We start from the raw sequence: 19689 nt of genomic DNA, 5'->3' as shown, positions 1-19689 counted from the left end.
GTCTTCTAATCTATTCCATTGATCCTCAGGTCTATTTTGTTGCCAGTACCATGCTGATTTTATCACAGTAGCCTTGTAGTATAATTTCAAGTCAGGAACTGTAATGCCTCCTGCCTTGTCTTTATTGCCCAGGATTGCCTTTGCTATTCCAGGTCTTTCTGGTTCCAGATAAATTTTAGGAATGATTTCTCTACCTCTGTGCGGTATGTCGGTGGTAGTCTGATAGGGATTGCATTAATTCTGTACAGCAATTTTTTGAGAATGACCATCTTCACAATGTTGGTTCTTCCCATGCAGAAGCATAGAATATCTTTCCATTTTCTGAAATCCTGTGCGTTCTCTTTTTTCAGAGTACTGTAATTTTCCTTGAAAAGTTCTTTGACTTCTTTAGGTAGATGAATTCCAAGGTACTTCATTTTCCTTGGTGCTATTGTAAAAGTTATTGTTTCTATAATTTCCCTCTCAGTGTGTTTGTTGTCTGTGTAGAGGAATGCTATTGACTTTTGGGTATTGGCTTTATAATGTGCTATGCTACTGAATTTCTGTATTAATTCTAGTAGCTTCTTGGTGGAGTTTTTTGGGTCTTCCAAGTAAAGAATCATGTCATCTGCAAATAATGACAATTTAACTTCTTCTTTGCCTATTTTTATTCCTTTTATTTCTTTCTCTTGTGTAATGGCTGTAGCTAATGATTCCAGAACTATGTTGAATAGGAGTGGTCATAGAGGACATCCTTGTCTTGTACCAGATCTAAGAGTAAAAGATTTCAGCTTTTCCCCATTTAGGATTATGTTAGCCATTGGGTTTTCATAAACGGCATTTACCAGATTGAAGTAGAGACCATCTGTTCCAATTTTCTGTAGAACTTTGAACATGAATGAGTGTTGGAGTTTGTCAAATGCCTTTTCTGCATTAATGGAGATGATCATGTGGCTTTTAGTTTTCAGTTTATTGAGATAGTGTATTCTGTTTATAGATTTGCATTTGTTTTACCTTCCTTTCATCCGTAGGATGAATTGTTCCTGGTCATGGTGTATGGTCTTCTTGCTGATTTGCTGTATTCTTTTGTTGGGATTTTATTGAGGATTTTGGAATCAATGTTCATGAGGGAGATTGGCTTTTTTATTACATCTCGTATTTCAATGGCTGTTATTGGGCTATTGTGAGTGGTTATATTTTGTTGATTCAGTTTTGGTAATTTATAACTTTCTGGAAATCTGTCCATTTCTTCTGTGTCTTCTAATCTGTGAGAGTAAAAAATTTCAAAGTAGCTATTGATAACGTTCTGAATTTCCACTGGATCTGTGGTAATTACACCCTTTGCATTCCTTATTGTTTGTATTTGAATTTTTTCTTTCCTCTTTTTGATGAGGTTAGTTATGGGCTTATTGATGCTATTTAATCTTTCAAAGAACCAGCTGTTTTTTTAAATTATTTGAACTGTTTTCTTCATCTCCATTGAATTAATTTCTGCTCTAATCTTTATGATTTTTTCCCATCTTTGGGCTCTGGGTTTGGTTTGCTCTTACTTTTCCACTTGTTGGAGGTGCAGCAGTAGTGTGTTTATTTGTTCCTGTTTTGTTTTCCTAATGTGTGAGTTCACAGCTATGAATGTCCCTCTGAGAACTGCTTTCATTGTATCCCATAAATTCCAATAAGTTGTGTTTGAATTTTTATTGAATTGTTGATATTGTTGAATTTTTGTTTAGTTTCATCTGTGACCCATTGGTTGCTGAGTAGGGTGTAGTTTAATTTCCATGTATTTAGGTTGTTTCTCTGGTTTCTTTTGTCATTTATTTCCAGTTTCATTGCACTGTGGTCAGATAATATGCATAGGAGAATTTTTGCTTTCTTCTATATACTTAAGCATCACCTATGGAGCAGTGTGTGGTCTATTTTAGAAAATGACCCATGTGCAGCTGAGAAAAATGTGTATTCAGCTTTGTTTGAGTGGAACATTCTGTATAGGTCCACCAAGTTCATTTGTTTCAAGCTCTGGTTCAGCTCTATTATTTGTTTGATAATTTTTTGCCTGGTTGACTTATCTTTTTGAGAAAAGGGGGTGTTAAGGTTTCTTGTTAAATTTGTGGTATTGGATATTAAATTTTTCATGTTCATTAAGGTTTGCTCTTTATAGTTGGGTGCTCCCGTGTTTGGTGCACACATATTTATGAGTGTTACCTCTTCTTATTTTATTTTTCACCTAACCACTATATACTGTCTTTCTTTATTTTGCTTGATCATTGTTGGTTTGAACTTGAGACTGTTTGAGAATAGGATTGCTACCCCTGCTTTTTTTTTCTGACGTGTTGGGGCGCCTAGTATTGTTTTCCTTAGTTTGACTTTCAGCCTATGAATGTCTTTATGAGTTAAATGTGTTTCTTGTGTACAGCATATCATTGGATTTTGTTTCGTAATCCACTGTGTCAGTCTGTTTTTCTTAATTGGTGAATTGAGTCCATTTACATTGATTATAATTGAGATGAATTGACTTATGATTGAGATGTTATTTACCTGCTGTCATTTACTGCTTTTTCTCCTGTGTTTGTTTCCCCTATTTAGTTGGTTGCTTCTGATCTCATTGACGGAGTTCTGATCATTTTGGTCCCTCTCTAGAACATCTTTCAGTAGCCTGTGTAAGGTTGGCTTTGTCATCACGAAATTCTTTATTTGTTCTTTGTCATGAAAGTGTTTCACTTCTCCATCAAACTTGAAAGAGAGTTTTGCAGGATATAGTAGTCTGGGATAGAATTTGTTTTCATAGAGGACCTGAAGTATGCTGCTCCATGGTCTTCTTGCCTTCATGGTTTGTGAAGAGAAGTCAGCCATAATTCTGATGGGTTTTCCTTTAAATGTGATCTGCTTCTTTCCTCAGCTTGTTTCAGTGTATTATTCTTGTGCTGGATATCTCGGATCTTGAGTATTATATGTCTTGTTGTGTTTTTAATTGCGTTGAGGTTACTTAGCATTCAGTATGATTCAGTTACCTGAATGTCAGATTGTTTCCTCATATTTGGGAAGTTTTCTGATATTACTTCTGCCCATATTTTATTTTATTTTATCTTGCGGAATGGGGGATTGAACTTAGACCCTTGCGCTTGCCTGGCAAGCACTTATTCCACTGAGCCATCTCCCTGGCACCCCATATTTTTTTAAACGTCACTTGCATTGACTCCTTCTTGCTCATTTACACCTATTAGTCTCACATTGTTCATCTTTGCATCATCTTGCAAGTAATGACTTATTTTTTTTCCTGTATCCTAGTTGTTTTTAAGAGATCTTTTCTTATCTTTTCACTAGCTACACCAGCATCTTGAAGGTCTGAATCTCTGTCTTCACTTTCACTCTAATGGTTTTCCAAGCTTGTGATTGAGATTTTAAGTTCCTCTATACCTCTTTGACTCTGCTTCATGCGACCTATTTCTTTCCTGTTTTGCTCATTCAAGGAATCTGTTATTTTTCTAATGTCCTCTATTTTATTAATCAATGTCTTCTTTAGAAGCAGTTATTAATTCTTTTACTGTAGAGTTTTTTTTCAGATTGGGTTTCCTCACTATATTTCTGTGTTTGATTCTTTACTTCAGATGCTGTGAGTTCAGTGAATTCCTTTTTTATTTCAGAAAAGAATTGCACTCTGAGTTCCTCTATGACTTTCTGCTGTTGCTCATTTCCTTTTACACTATTAATTCATATATTTCAGCTGAGCTAGTGTCCTCTGCACTTGTTCTGGGTTTGCATTGGGTTTCCTCCATATATTTCTGCCTTTGATTCTTTACTGCAGATGCTATTAATTCAGGGATTTTTTTTTTTCATTTCCAATCTGAGTTCCTCTATGCCTTTCTGCAGCTGTTTCTTTATTTTAGAAGCTATGGACTCATTGATTTCAGCTGTGTGATTCACAATTTGTTCTGTGTTAGTGTCCTCTCCACTTGTTATGGGTGGGCTTGGCATTTGAGATTGTATTTTGCTTCTTCTTGTTGTCATTTTGTATAGTATTGTCTTCTGATCTTTATTGTAGAGCTTTGGTGTGTTTATAACCTCAGCACCTACTGAAATTCAGGTGCAGATCTACAAAGTTTGGATTTATCCAGCTGTGCCTGGCTTGCGTCTGGCTGCTTTGCTCAGCTCCTTTCTGCTGCCACCCTTGAGAGTGAATCTGTCGTGTCCCTCTGGCAAGATGTTCTGCTCCTGGCCTAGCTGGTTGATTCTCTCCCCTACTCTGTCTGCAGGGACTGCAGCTGCAGAGTTTTACCTCAAGCCTTTATGCGAGGCCTGAGCTGAGTGTGAATGGACAAAATGGAGTAGGGGGGAAAGGAAGCTCTTCCACACACTCAGCTGTTCTGTGTTAGGGCTTGATCTGGGGGTCCCGAGAGTGCAGCTGATTTTCTCACTCACTGGGCAGGAGTGAGGGGGGGACTGCAGAGTGGTTGTGGGGGTCCCAAGTGGGTGGAAGAGGGTCTTACCCACACTGCACCTGGGCTTGGACCAGACAGGTCCCTCAGGCACAGGGTAGCAGGAAGCTCTTCCACACATTCACCCAGCATAGGCTATGGCTGGATCTGGGGTTCCTGAGAAGGTGGCAGAAATTATCATTCGGTGGGTGGGGTGCTGCGGAGTGGTGGGGAGAATTCCAAGGGGGTGGAAGGGGGTCTCACCTGCACTGCGCTTGGCCTTGGGCCAGACAGGTCCTGCTGGCTAAGAGTAGCAGGAAGCTCTCCCACACACTCACTGGGCCTGGGCTAGGGCTGGATCTGGGGATCCCTGGAACATGGTAGAAGTTCTCACTTGGCGGGCTGGGGGCTGGGTCATGTGGAGTGGTGGGTGTTTCCCAAGGGTATGGAAGAGGGTCTCACCCAAGCTGTGCTTGGGCTTGGACCAGACAGGTCCCACTGGCACAGGGTTCCCAGAAGCTCTCCCTGCAAAGCAGCAAATTATGAGGAAGCAAGAAATGACACTAGTCTCTTTTCTGTCTCATATTTTATCCAAGCTACATGCCCTTAGTGTGGGTAGCACTCACCCCCTTGACATTATCTAAATCTACAACTATTCCTTTTTTTGTGGTACTGGGGATGGAACTCAGGAACCTGCACTTGCCAAGCAAGCAATTACTCTACTGATCTATCTCCCCAGTCCAATCTATAACTATTCCAAATCATTCAGCAGACTAATGCAGTAATCACCTATCTAGTATCACACAATCTCAGGATCACACAGTCTAGATCGAGCCACCTCTAAAAAGCTTAAGACTGTATGATTGTATGAAGTTTTGGAGTGACATCTAGACACAGGCCATAACAGAAACTCTCTGTAGAGGTGTGAAAGTGAGTAAGAATTAATCAGTCCCTTAATTTAAATAGTACCTTTCATGAGCATATCGGATAATCCTTAACAAAATTGTGTAAAGAAGAACTAACCATTAACTTTCATCACATTAATAGTTTTCAACAATCTCTCAGCTTTCCTCAATTTCCAATTATGCATCCTTCTCTTTGTGTCACTCCTCTCATTCCCACAGATAGTCTCTAAAACTTTCTCAACACTAGCTTTTTACTCCAGCTGAAAAATAATTCCAACAGAGATGGAAGTCCTTTGTGATTTTAACCTACTGACAATCTTTTTTTCTCTCTATTTTTCTACTGACTTAGAACTTTCTCTTTTCTCTTTATTTTTCATTTTTGCATTCTTCCACAACTCAGTCTGTTACCAAGAGTATGCACAATATGTAACTCTGATTATTAAAGGTTGAAACTGTTAAAAAATGTTTTACTATATATAATTAAGATAGGTTAAACCCAACTGCATATGTTATAGGGTAATAATAAGCTTCTCTTCTGGAGGGTTAACAACCTAAGTTTGCAAACCAAAAATTAGACAAAAAGAAAAGCTTCAAGGACAGCCAACATTTTGGCCCTAGCCTTTCAAGGTCAGTGAGGACTCAGGACATAGGAGAACCTGTACTGTAATGTTATGCAACTCAGTTGTGTCCCAAATTTTCTGATGAAGGAGATTACGTGGCCACAGAGCAATGTGATCCATGATGTAGAGTGTGCCTAAGGAGAGTCACATGGAGAGAAAACATTCTCTCAGGCTTTCACAGAGAGCAAACTGGTCAAGCAATGGTCATAACTCATCCACATGGCTGACACTGACAAAGGATCTACAAAGTGCAGTACAGGGTTTCAGGGTAAATCCTAGGGGATTTGACTGAGCTGGTCAGATACAAAAGTTACATTTCTTGTTTTATAGGTCTTGCTTTATCTTGGTCTTAACCATCCAGCAAAAATGTAAAATAACAAGGTATAAGGGGTGAAGCAATGTTGCTATGCTGGGCTGTAAAGGGCTCAAGTCAACAACTTCTGACATTGCCAGTCCTGCGGATGACCCATTAGTATTATGCACTACTGGATTATATTGGAATATTTTGCTGAACTCATGCACCTACAATATTTAAATGACAATGGAATACAGATCTCTGACAAAAGTAAACAAAAAAGGGGATATAAATGAATGACCATTTTGTATCTGTATATACAAAATAGTTAGGATAGATATACAGCTGCTTTCTCTTAATTCAATGAGAAGAAATATTTGTACTGTTAGTGCTTGGAGAGGATGTCATGTCAGCATCTTGCACTATGAATAACCACTAAGAAGATAACAATATGTAGTGTGTTAATCATTAAAACTCTCCTACTAATTGGTTTTGAAACTGTCTCATTGCTATTTGTTTCTCAATGAAATTATTAAAAAAATAATCCGTAGAATGAAAAATAGCAACTTCAGGAAGAAAATTAAAGAGCTGGATCACTGAGAACCAGGAAAGATCAGATAGGAAAATTGGAGCCTACATATAAATTGAAGATAGAAACCACAATGCAGAAAAAAGAAGAGGCCATCTATGCTTTTTTCATGGTTTTCTGTCCTGGCTTGTGGCTCACAAGAAAGGAAGAGTGAATCTAAAGAGACACAGGAAAGTGGGTGATGCCAAAGGATTTCGAGGAGAAATGCACCAGTAGAATGGGCCAGTGGATGTTGTTACTTACATTTTTTTGTATTTTTTTTTTAAAAAAATGTATTTAGTACAGGGTGTACAGTGTTTCACTACGTAGATCGGACTTATAGTGATCCTCCTGTTTTCAGCCTCCCAATTGCTGGGTTTACAGTCCTGCACCACGACAGCCAGTCTCAGTCTCTGGTCTCAGTTCACCCCAGGGGTGGGGCCAGCAGAGAATTTTGAGGATCAAACCCTGGCCACTGCACTCTGCCTAAGCAGGTGCTTCAATCCGCTGAGCTATCTGGTTGGCCTTTGTGACTTACAGCAGCCATTGAGTGACTTCAGTCTAAGTATTTTTTGTATTTCCTGGAGAGAATACTTGGTCAGATGTCATTGTAGGGAGGGGATAACTGCACCTGGACTCATAGCAGTCATGGATTAGCCTTATATCAGGGCTCCCAATGTTGAAAATGCATAGTGACTGGATGAGGGAAAAGTGTGGAAGATAGCCATGGTCAGGCAGGCAAGAGACATTCAAAGTGTTGTAAGTTAAATGACTCAAGTCCCACCTCCATAACCAGAGAGCAAGTTCGTCTTGAACTTCTATGGATTTGAAAGTTCCATAATGGGCACACATTGCTACTTCTACTGCCAGTTTTCTAGTGATTATCCAACATAAATCTGTGCCTTGACCACTTCCTTTGTTTACCAGTGACAGTAAGGTCATGCCTTGAATTGGGCATGGCCACAAAATTGGAGACCTTGGAAGATAATTACAGAATTGAAATCTTTGTTTTGTTTTGCTGTTTAATTTGGAAAATAATTTTTGTTCATTCCATCGTATTTTTGTTTTAATGAGTGTGGACATTGCTTTTAGTTTAGTTTAGCTTTTTTTAAAAAAAAAAATGTTTCTTATTTCCTTCCCTGTTCTCTTCCTCACCAGTTTCTTAGGGCTTGGGTCTATCTTCCTCTGTTCTTCAGCCTTGCTTCTAATCACTTCCTCTTATTTCTCTTCTCTTTGTATATTTTTAGCTTAATTATTTTGGTCTCATTTTTAATCTCTTATAATCTCTTTCTTTTTTCTCTTCCCTTCTATATTTTGCCAGTTTTGGCCCTACATTTACCTAATTCTATACACATCCTTCTACTGCTTAATAAGACCCATTGTACTACCTCTCTCTCATCCTTCATGGGCCATAGAGCTTAATATTTCAAGGGTTTTATTTATTTTTGCATCCCCCATTCTCACACTCTAAATCTTCTTTTTTAATGTTATTTATTTATTTGGTAGAGGGTCTTGCTTTGCAGCTTGGATAGTGATCCTCCTGTTTTAGTCTCCCCAGCGATAGGATCATCACTGTACTTGCCAGGTCAGCATTTAGGCCACAGCGCTATCTCCCCAGCTCTCACACTCTAAATGTTTAAAAATATAACAATAAACTTTTTGTTAGTCTTTTGATTTTAACTATGTAAAATTACTGTTGAATTCTTTTTTACCATTTTCAGAGATATAGCTATTCCATTTAATATGTATTAGCTGTAAGCCAATAACTGGGTTGCCTTATTATTTACATTATAATTGATGATTTCTTCTCTAGGATTAAGGGTAGCACATAACTTAGGTATGTTACTATCTAATTTTTCTCAGGCAATTGCTTTAGTTGATATTAATAAAGTCATATGATTGTCACTATTTCTGTGTAAACCAACACTCATATTGCCTTTCTCATGTTAACAATACTATAGTACATTCTCAGAGATCTTGCTTCCTGGGCTAGCTACATTCCATTAACCTTTCTGAAATCATTAATGTGGTTAAGTCTTAGGGCTGTGGCCAAGTATTAGAGTACATCACTGAAAAGCAAGCATATTAGTTACTTTTTTTCATTGCTGAGATAAAAGAGGAAAGATTTATTTCTGTTCACAGTTTATAGAAATTTAAGCACACTCCACGTCATCGATCAATTTCCTTTTTGGCCCCATAACCTTCTTGATCAGAAAATCTGGGACACTACCGAGGTACTTGACGTTACAGCACAAGTTCTCATATGTCCTGAGTCTTAATTGACCTTAGAAGGGTAGGGCCAAAATATTGGCTTTCCTTGTAGCCCTCCTTTTTCTCTAATTTTGGTCTGCAAACTTAGGTTGTTAACCATCCAGAAGAAAAGCTTATTGTTATTATCAAACGATTTACGTTATCAAGCTTAACCTCACTATTTCACTACATTTCAAACATCTTAGGGATAATAAGGAACAGGTATTTTTCATCAAGTATTGATATGTTGAACCTTAAGTCCCATGAGGAGAAGACACTCTCTCAGGCTTTCACAGAGAGCACAATGGCCAAGCAATGGCCGTGACTCATCCACATGGCTGCACTGACAAAGGTTCTACAATCTGAGGTACAGGATCTCAGGACAAATCCTGAGGGCATTTCACTGACCTTCTCAAACCAAAAAGCTACAACTCTTGTTGCATAGGTTCTGCTTTACCTTGGTCTTAACCATCCAGTAGAAAAGTATGAAGATGAAATATAGGAAGTAAAGCCATGTTGTTATGTTGAGCTGTGGGGGACTCACGTCAATAATTTCTGACATTGCCAGTTAAACAGAAGACCCAATGCTATTATGGGCTTCTGTACTCTTTTAGAATATTTTGCTGAGTTTACACACCTATAATATTCAACAACGGAACTTAAAAAAAAATTGGGGTATAACTATGAATGTCCATTTTGTATCTGTGTATTCAAAGTGGTTGGGATAGATATATAGTTGCATTCTCTTAATGAATAGAATGATTTTTTCTAATGGTGTTTGTAAGTAGGATCACAAGTCTGCATCTTGTACAGCAATTAACCACTAAAAAGAATATATGCAGTGTATTATTTGTTGAAACTGTACTTTCGATTTGATTTGAAACTGTCTCATTGCTATATGTTTATCAATAAAACTTTGAAAAGAAAAAAAAAGAAATTTAAGTCTATATTCAATTGGCTCAAAGGCAGGATGGCATGGCAGATGGGCATCAAAGAGGAGAAAGCATTCATATTGTGGCAGAAAGAGGGCAGTGAACAGCAAGCAGAAAGCAGCCAGTCTGCTTTTCCCATTCATCCCTTCCAAGCTACCAGCACTTTGATATTACCACCCAAAACTATGATAATTCTAATGTGTGAACTAATTTAGTACCATGCACTCTCAGTTCCATTAACACATGTCATAGATCCAGTCAGTTCTGAAAATTCCCTCCTAAGAGCACATGAGGCTTTAGGTGGACATTTAGCTATAAGCTATAACAGAAACTAAAGAGATCTCTGTACTAGTAGCAAGGATTTAGACTATAATCATCCACAAATCTCAGCATAAAACAAAGAACAGTCACAATAGAAGCATGGGAAAAAAGACAACAAAATGCCTCTTCAAACTCACAACTCCACAGTAAATTCAGAGGGCACAAAAGGACAGGATAGTATAAGCCTCACAAATGACTTATTCAAAAGTGTAGCGGAGGAGGTTAAAGAGCAGATCAAAGAGATGCTACATGGGATTAGAACAGATGTAACTAAACAGATAATAAAATAAAAGTAGTATCCAAAAAGGTGCAGGAGTTCTCAGAAGACACTAATAGAAAGCCAGATGAGCTAAAGAAAATGATATAAACTATGAATGACCAGTGTATCAAAGAATTCGAGTCCATGAACATGTTTCAATTAGAAATGTAGGAAATGAAAAATCATATTGAGAGTATGGTCAGAAGGATGCACTACTGTGAAGATAGAACTTCAGAACCAGAGGACAATAGAGCTTTGAAAAACTACTCAAAGACACCTTTAAAAAAAGAGAAAATGAAAAATTTGACCCTATAACTACTAAATAATGCAAAGAAAGCTAATCTATGAATAATTGGAATAGGTGAAAAATCTGAAGACAACAAAAACAGCATAAAAAGTCTGTTCACAAAAATAATGGCAGAAAGCTCCCCAAATACAATGAAAGAAATAAGCATACAGATAATTGAAGCATATAGAAAAGCAAATAATCATTACTTCCCCTTCATATTAATTCAAAATTCTAGAATCCAATCACAGGGACAAAACTATAAATCTGTTAGAAAAGAACCAACAATTACATACAAAGATAAATCCACTAGAATCATAGCATACTTCTCTACATAAAACTAAAGGTCAGACAGCTTGCAAAGAAATGTTTCATGCTCTAAAAGATAACAGCTTTCACCAGAAACGGTGGTGCATGCCTCTAATCCTAGTATTTTGGAAGCAGGTATGAGTGCCATGAGTTTGAGGCCAGTCTGGGCTACATAGTGAGTTCAAGGCTACCTGGTAAACTACCTGGTAAAACTCTTTTAAAAAAGATGGAAAGAAAGAAAGGTAACAACTTGCAATCCTCACTTCATGTCCTGTACAAAATTTCTTTAAAATTGAAAAGGGGCCGGCTAGATAGCTTAGCAGATTAAAGCACCTGCTTAGGCAGGCACAGGGGCTGGGGTTTGATCCCTGGTATGTCATGTCAGGCCCAGCATGCTGAGACAGGGATTAAGACTGGGCGTGGTGGCATGTGCCTTTAATCCCAGCACTTGGGAGGATGAAAAACAGGAAGGATCACTCTGAATCTGATCTGTGTAGTAAGACCCTGTACTAAATACATAATAAAGGGGCTGGGGAGATGGCTCAGTAGAATAAGTGCTTCCCTGGCAAGTGCAACGGCCTGAATTCAACCCTCAGTTCCACACACACACACACACACACACACACACACACACACACACGAAACTAAATAAATAAATAAATAAAATGAAAAATAAAATTGAAGAAGAAATAAGGTATTTCCATGATGTTATGGTTTGTGTGCAGTTGTCTTTCCAAAGCCTCATGTAGTCACTGGGGCAGCTCCTAGAGTTTGTAATTAATTTATGATCTAATGCTGGAATTATGGATGTGTTACACCTGCCCTGTGCTACGTAATCTGCATACAATATGGGGAGGGCAGAGAGGTTTGTTAGCTGCTTCAGCTGCTGCTTCATGATTTGTTCTTTGCTGTCCCACAATTCCTGGCATGAATGGCTGCCCTCTGCCTTGTGCCACTTTGCCTTGGAACCTCTAGTAACTGTGAGATAAATAAACAATTTCTTCATTCTGGGTGTTGGGTATTTTGTCCCAGCAATAAAGAAAAGTAACTAAGACAAAATTTGGTAGTAGGACTAGTGTCATTTCTGTGATTATATACCTGACTATGTGGATTGCAAGTATTTGAGAACGGCTTATAGAAAGTGATAGGAAAGGTTCAGGTATATTGTCTAAAAGAGAAGTGCTAGAATACCTTTGACTGCTCTGAATGAGAGATTCTATTCAGAGCTCAGAAGACCAAAATGCTGGTAAAAATCCTGCCTGTAAAGACCAGACTAGGGCTGTTTCTGCTGGGAAAAAGAAGTGCATTGGTTGTTGGACTCCAGATGATGTGTGTTATGGCAGAAAGTTTGTCTGCATTTTTCTCATGTCTAGAGACTTTGCCTGCAAATGAGATTAAGCATGGAAGACTGATTAATCTTGCTAAAGAAATTTCAAGGCACTCAAATGTGGAGGTAGTGGAATAGCTATTGTTGGGGGATTTTAATCAGATTTATGTTAAAAAACAAGAACAAAAAACTCAGAAGGATGATTTAAAATATCTTGAGTTTGCCCACCCCATCAAATGCCAATAAAGCTGTAGACTGCAATGAAAGAGCTAAGAGGATCTCCACTGCCAAAAAAGGAACAAGAAAATAAAAAAGAGGGCCTGAGGGCATCACAATATCAGCAAGTCTCCACCCTTAAAGCCTCCAACCTCCACAAGTGACTTCACTTTGAGAAAAAAGCCACAAAGCACCATGTTCCAAAATGATGGTGGCGGCCACACCAGGTTCCACAATGTCAGTGGCATAAAAACTCTGTTCCTGAAAATCATGGTGACAGTGCTCAGCAATCTAGGCATTCAACCCCTACAGCCAAGAGCGAAGAAAATCTGGCTTGTTCCAGTTGGTGGCAGATCTTGGCAAGATCTATGTGGCATTGATTTTAGGCACATGCAACATGCAAGAGTTCTGCAGTTAAAAAGGCTTCCATCTACATTTCAAAACAAGGCCCAGGCAGCTGGGCAGTGTGCCCCTGAGAAGGCAGTGTGTGAATCAGAGAAGCCTAATGTGTAGTAAAAAGCCCAAAAGATTAAAAAAAAAGCCAAAAACGTAGAATATCTAAGAGAAGTTACAAGGAGAGAGAAGAGCTGGCCTAAAAGAAAAGCCAACGGAGCTTCCCCCAAAAGCACTGTCGAGGTAGAGCCACAGAGAGCTCACAATTTTCTACAGATTCCTTCAGATATTCTATGTAGGACTATAGGACTTAATGTTTGTCCTCCTAGATTTTGGACTTACTTTGGTCCCAATGCTTTGTATTCTGTTGTTTGTACCTTTTAAAATGGTAATGTTTATCTTGTGCAAGTAAATGTCATAAATGTTTAACTTTTCATTTATACAGCTAAGAGTCTGCCTTACATCTTAGAGGATACTTAAAAGTTGGACTTTTTAGCAATGCTAAAACAGGACTTTGGCAACTCTTGGAGATAGACTGAAATGTGTTTTGCAAAAAGAGATGTCTATAAATCTTTGGGGCTCTTGGGGCAGAATGTTATGGTTTCTGTCTAGTTGTTACCCCAAAGCCTCATGGAGCTACTGAGATGATCACTAGAGTTTGTGATTAATTTATGAGATAATGCTGGGATTACAGGTGTTAGTGTTACACCTGCACTGGGGTGGGTAATCTGCAAACAATATGGGGAGGGGAGAGAGGCTTACTAGCTGCCTCAGCTGTTGCTCCTCCCTTTGCTCTTTGCTGTTCCCACCCCACTGCCATGAATGGCTGCCCTTTGCCATGTGCTACTCTGCCTTGGAGCCAATTGAGTATAGACTAACTTTGCTAACTGTGAGCTAAACACACCTTCTCTTCCTTAATTTTGGGTGATGGGTATTTTGTCACAGCAATAGGAGAAAAGGAACTAAAACACATGACAAGGAGCACATCAAGAAATTCATGAGGACCAAACCAGCATTACAAAAATCACCGAGGATATTCTAGAGGTGATAATGAAGCCAACAGTATCAATAACTTAAAAAGAATGAATACACCTGATGGAATGAGAAGCTAAAAAAAAGGGGGAAGAATGAGAAAATCAACAGCAGGAAAATAAAATGACAATAAGCCAATATATCTCAATAATAAGAATGTGAATGGTCTTAATTGTCCAATCAAAAGACACAGATGTACAGAACAGATCAAGAAAGGAAACCCAACAATATACAGCACATAAAAGCACATTTAATTAAAAAGATACTGACTGACAGATTAAAAATCAAAGGATGGAAAACAGTATTCCATAGAACAGGAACCTGGAAAAGAGCAGGAGTTGCTTTCCTAATTTCAGACAAAGTGCATTTCAAGATAAGGCATTTATAAATGCATTCATACCAAATATCAGCACACCTGACTTCATAAGAAAACACTAATAAACATGAAAAACAGATAAATACCAATGCAATACTAATGGGGAACCCTGTGGACACTGTTACAAATGGAAAGATCAACTAGACAAAACAAACAAAAACAGCTAATAATATCAGAATTGACTCAAACTTTGAGAAAACAAACTATATTTTTACAAAATATTCAATTCAACAACATAATACACATTCTTCTCAGCTGTACATGCTTAGAGGAAAAATGATTGAAATTATCCCATGCATACTTTTTTTTTAGGGAAGGTTCTACAGGGTGTTCAGGATCTCTGTTTACAGCCTCCCAAGAGCTGGGATTACAGGTACGGGCCAGCACGCCCATTCTCAATAACCATCTCAGCACTCCACAGGCGCAGGGCCGGCAGGCCAGGTCTTGGGATCATACCCCCTGGCTCCTGTGCCTGCTTGTGGGTGCTTTAATTTGCTGAGCTATTTGGTCAGCCCTTATCCCATGCATATTGTCAGACTATATTGTACCAAAATTGGATGAAGATTTTTTTTTTCCAGGATCAGGCATTGAACTCAGGACCCTGCACTTGCCAGGCAAAGGTTTATTTTACTGAGCTATCTCCTTGGCCTGTACCAAAATTAGAAATCAATAGCAGGGTCCAGGGAGATGGCTCAGTAGAATAAGTGCTTGCCTGGCAAATGCAAGGGCCTGAGTTCAATCCCCAGTTCCCCGCCCAAAAAAAAAATCAATAGCAGAGGAAACCATACAAGCTATGTGAACACAAATTAGTACTACATACCAAAACCTATGGAACTCAATGAAAGCAGTCCTATAAGGGAAATTCATAGCAATAAAACCCCATACCAGAAAAACAGATCCAGCTGATATGAATAACCTAATGATGCACCACAAGTTCCTAGAAAAACAGAAAGCATACAGCTTCATTGCAAATATGAGGAAGAAAACTATTAAAATAAGGGCAAAAATTCCAACTAAAAACCAATACAAAAAAAATCAATGAATTGATGAGTGGGTTCAGTGATTTTAAGTAATAGAATTTTTTTTCTTACAATCCAAGAGACCCCAAGTCTAAATCATTTTTTTCCCAGAGGATATACAGTAAATTCTAAAATATTGTCTAGAGAGTATGTGTAAACTTTAAGTTTTGTAGAAAATAAAAGTGAGTGATTTCTTTAAAAAAGTACAAAATCAAGGTAGTAATAAGACTGCCTTTCTTTTGCACATTTCAGAACAGAATCTGTTTTCTTGGCTTTTTCTCTCATAAAGGCCATCTACATTTCTTGATTTATAGTCACATCTTATGGTTTAGCTTCTTGTTTCTACCATTGCATTTTCTACCATTGTATTTTCTTCTTATTCTGATCATCCCGCTTCCCTTCAATATGGTCTCTTTTGATTATACTGGATCCTTCTTGATACTCCAGGATGATCTCTTCCACCTCAAGATCCTTAATGTAAATCCATCTACAAGGTCCCTTTTTCTATGCAAAATATCACCTTCACAGATTCTGGGGGCTAAGATTTGGACATATTTGTGGATTATTATTCAGCCTGACAGCCTGAACTATAGCTCAGGAACAATCATCAGATTGAGAAAAAGATAAAGTGGCCTTTGTGGAGTTTGTGTGCACTGAAGTGTATGAAGATAAGGAACAAGTCACTTCTAAGTTGGCAAATCATCAAAACACAGGTAGTGGGTGTATAAATTAGCATAAATTATATGGAGAAAATTATAGAGAATCATATGTATGCTAAAGTTGTGTTGAAATGAGAAGCAGAAAGATCAGACCATAAAGTATCTTAAAGATAAAGGACTCCAAAGTTGCTAGAACAACATCTGGGAATTACTGAAAGTTCCTAAGTAAGCATGCAAGGGACATTCTGAAAACATTATTTTCAAAACAATTAGTATAGATATACAAGGATGAGACAACAGACCTTAAGAACTAAATTATCATATCTTCTTTGCAACATCACTGATGTTTAGGCTATCTAAAACAACTGAAAACAAGTTGACAACCATTTCAAGGAAGAGAGAAAAGATAAGAGCATAGTCATTGCAGCATCTGTTTACTTACAGGAATGCAAGACTCAAACAACTAAGGGTTTCCTACAATGCTTTTCAAAGGAAGACAATTTACTATGAGTGCAATAGAAAATTTAAAGATTAAAAAATATACAAATTTTACTTACCTCATTGCCACATTACTTCCATCAATGACAACTGGCCTCAAATTGTCACTGCTGTCTATTTCATCTTCGAGAGACAATTCAGGGCTTGCACTTTCTTTGGAGCTGGGCCCACAGGGCACTAAAAGACTCAAGTTGACCTGTCCTTCTGAGTCACCTTTGTTCCCAAGTCTGACAAGCTCTGCCAATACATCATTAATAAGTGATTCTGGGCCCAGCTTATTCAGCACTGATTGAATTTGTTCCTCAGCATATCCCAGCTTTAAAGCAAAATCCATCTTGGCTTGGTATTCTTTCTCTAAGTCAGGCTTACTATCCTGTAAAATACTGCTCTGTGAGAAACTTGGATGATCCAGGCAGGGTGATCGGCAGAGCTGACGGTGTGTCTTGGAAGGCATCTCCTTTTTCTTTAACTGACCATCTCCAGGTTGGTAGCTATAGTTGCTGTTCTTAAGGCTTACCTGTTCAGGATCACTCTCAGAGCTCATCCACTCTTCAGAATCAGCATTGCCCTGCTCTATGCTGTCCTGCTTTGGCTGTTGCTTCTCTTCCTTGGAGGCACTTTTCTCCATTTTTGGTGTCTCCACTGAAGCTGTGGCCGTCATCTCGTTCAGTAGGTAGTCTCAGTTCTAATCAGCTCTTTTTCTTCTTTTTACCCTGCTTAGATTTTAGGTGCAGTGGTATTCCTCTGTAGTAAAAGGTTGTGGTAGCAATGGTAGAAGAGTTTGCCTGTATTTGGGATATTCAGATGTTACAAGTCCCTATAAATAAACATACACACAAAAAAAATAAATAAACATACTTATGACAATCATAGTAAACTTCTGGAAAAGAATTTTAGATTAGAAACATTTTCTCCTAAGTCACTACAGGTTCTCTGGAGTTTGATTTTCCTGCTTACAATGATTACACTTACCTTATATGGAAAAATATGGAGTCATTAATTCTAATAATTCTCGACTTAAAATTTAATGGTGGCAATAATGTTGCAATTCACTTGCACACATATAAGAACAAAGATAAACATCATTATCTCTACAACCTTGAGGAAGAGAAACGATGCTTTTTCAACAGGATTCGGGGTGTGTGTGTGTGTGTGTGTGTGTGTGTGCCTCCTTGGGAGGACTCTTTCTTCTCTTTTCTGCCAGGGTTATATTTCCAGATCCCTCCCCACTGCTTAAATCTACTTCTGAAGGAGAAAAAGATATCTTCTCTATTATTACTCTGCAAAATATGAGGAACGCTATTTTCTAGGCAGTTTGGAAAACCATTAAAATTGCTTTCAGTCATTTGAAGTAGGCTGTCAAAGGGAAAGTCACGTTCCAGATGTTGAAGGAAATGTGCACACACACCTAAGTGTACTACAGCCTATTTATTCATTTCCACTGGTAAACTAAAGAAGACGACAATCCCCTCAGCACCAAGGTACACAACTTTAGTTCCAGCTATTCAGAAGGCTGAGGCAGGAGGATCTCTTGAGCCCAGGAGTTCAGGGGGTCAGCCTGGATGATCGTGAGGCTTAAAAACAAGGAGAAAATAAACTGAACTTTCATGATAAAACTTAAAATTAAAAAAAATAATTGAAGAATATAATTAGGGGAAATTTTATTTTTAAACTCCACCTTTCACCTTCATTATCTGTACTGTCAGGTTTCAATTTTAACCTGTTTTCTTCTTTTTAGATTTTTTTTTTCAGAACCAGGGATTGAACTCAGACTCTTAAGCTTGCCAGGGAAGTGCTTATTCCACTGAGCCATCTCCCTGGCCCTTGTTTTCTTCTTTTTGAGTTTTAGTTTTCTCTATTAAGAATGAGAATGCTGGTTCAATCCCCAACACTACAAAAATAAAACAAAAAACTCATGACATTACTGTAATTATCTTATAGACTACCTTGCTCGGTGATTGTCCTTAAGTTAAATGAGTTAAAAAGTATTTAGAAAAATGAATCCAAATATACTAATAGGTTAGATTTTTTTTTAATTTGAGAGCTAGAGATTGAATTCAGGGCCTCAAGCATGTTGGGCAAGTTCTCTACCACTGGAGCTGTACATCTCCAGTTCTTATCTAACTTTTGGTGGTGGACGAAAATAGTGACTGGTCTGGAAATTTAAAAATCACTTTCACCCAAGGTACTGTAAATTATATCCAGAATTTTGCACATTATAGGGAGGTGCTCTGGCACTGAGCTACACTAAGAATGCACTTTATTTATTTATTTATTTATTTATTTTTCCATAATTTTATTGAGAAACAAATAGCAATGAGACAGTTTCAAACCAAATTGATAGGACAGTTTCAATAATTAACACATTTCATACTCTCTTCTTAGTGGTTACTTGCTGTACAAGATGCAGACATGATCTCCTACTTACAAACACTATTAGAACAAATCCCTCTATTCATTAAGATAATGCAACTATATATCTATTCTAACCATTTTGAATACACAGATACAACATAGACATTCATCTGTATCCCCTTTTTTTGTTTAGTTCCATTATTGGAATATTACAGGTGTGTTAACTCAGCAAAATATTCTAAAGGAGTCCAGTAGTCTATAATAGTATTGAGTCTTCCACTTCACTGCCATTGTCAGAAATTGTTGACCTGAGTTCCCTACAGCTCAACATAACAGCATGGCTTTACCTCTTATATTTTGTTTTTATTGTTTTCTGCTGACAAAGGTCTGCTCTCTAGAATTTATTAGGAACAGAAAAACACTAGGGCTCCAAAATTTAAAGACCCAGTCCAGAAATGGGCATCTGAGATGAACACACAAGATTCAGAGGGTGAAATTAAAGAAGCGAATAAATATATGAAAAAATGCTCCACATCACTAGACATCTGTGAAATGCAAATTAAAACAACATTGAGATATCATCTCACCCCAGAAAGAATGACTATCATAAAGAAATCAACCAACAACAAATGTTGGAGAAGCTGTGGAGAAAAGGGAACCCTTCTCCACTGCTGGTGG

The 19689-nt window shown here is 38.0% G+C and overlaps 1 protein-coding gene across 1 annotated transcript in view; it reads right to left on the bottom strand.

Moving 5' to 3' along the window:
* The window catches only part of Zc3h12b (zinc finger CCCH-type containing 12B), a 173124-nt gene that overhangs the window by 127359 nt on the left and 26076 nt on the right, over positions 1–19689 (bottom strand). Inside the window, exon 3 of the mRNA XM_004644811.2 lies at positions 16716–17473. Within this exon, the coding sequence (XP_004644868.1) occupies positions 16716–17317 (602 nt within the window). The 5' untranslated portion in view covers positions 17318–17473. The remainder of the gene's footprint in view (positions 1–16715; positions 17474–19689) is intronic.

Source organism: Octodon degus, unplaced genomic scaffold (genome assembly GCF_000260255.1).
Source record: "Octodon degus isolate 3935 unplaced genomic scaffold, OctDeg1.0 scaffold00211, whole genome shotgun sequence".
In the NCBI taxonomy this organism is placed as follows: Eukaryota; Metazoa; Chordata; class Mammalia; order Rodentia; family Octodontidae; genus Octodon; species Octodon degus.
This window is presented reverse-complemented; position numbering and strand designations above follow the sequence as displayed.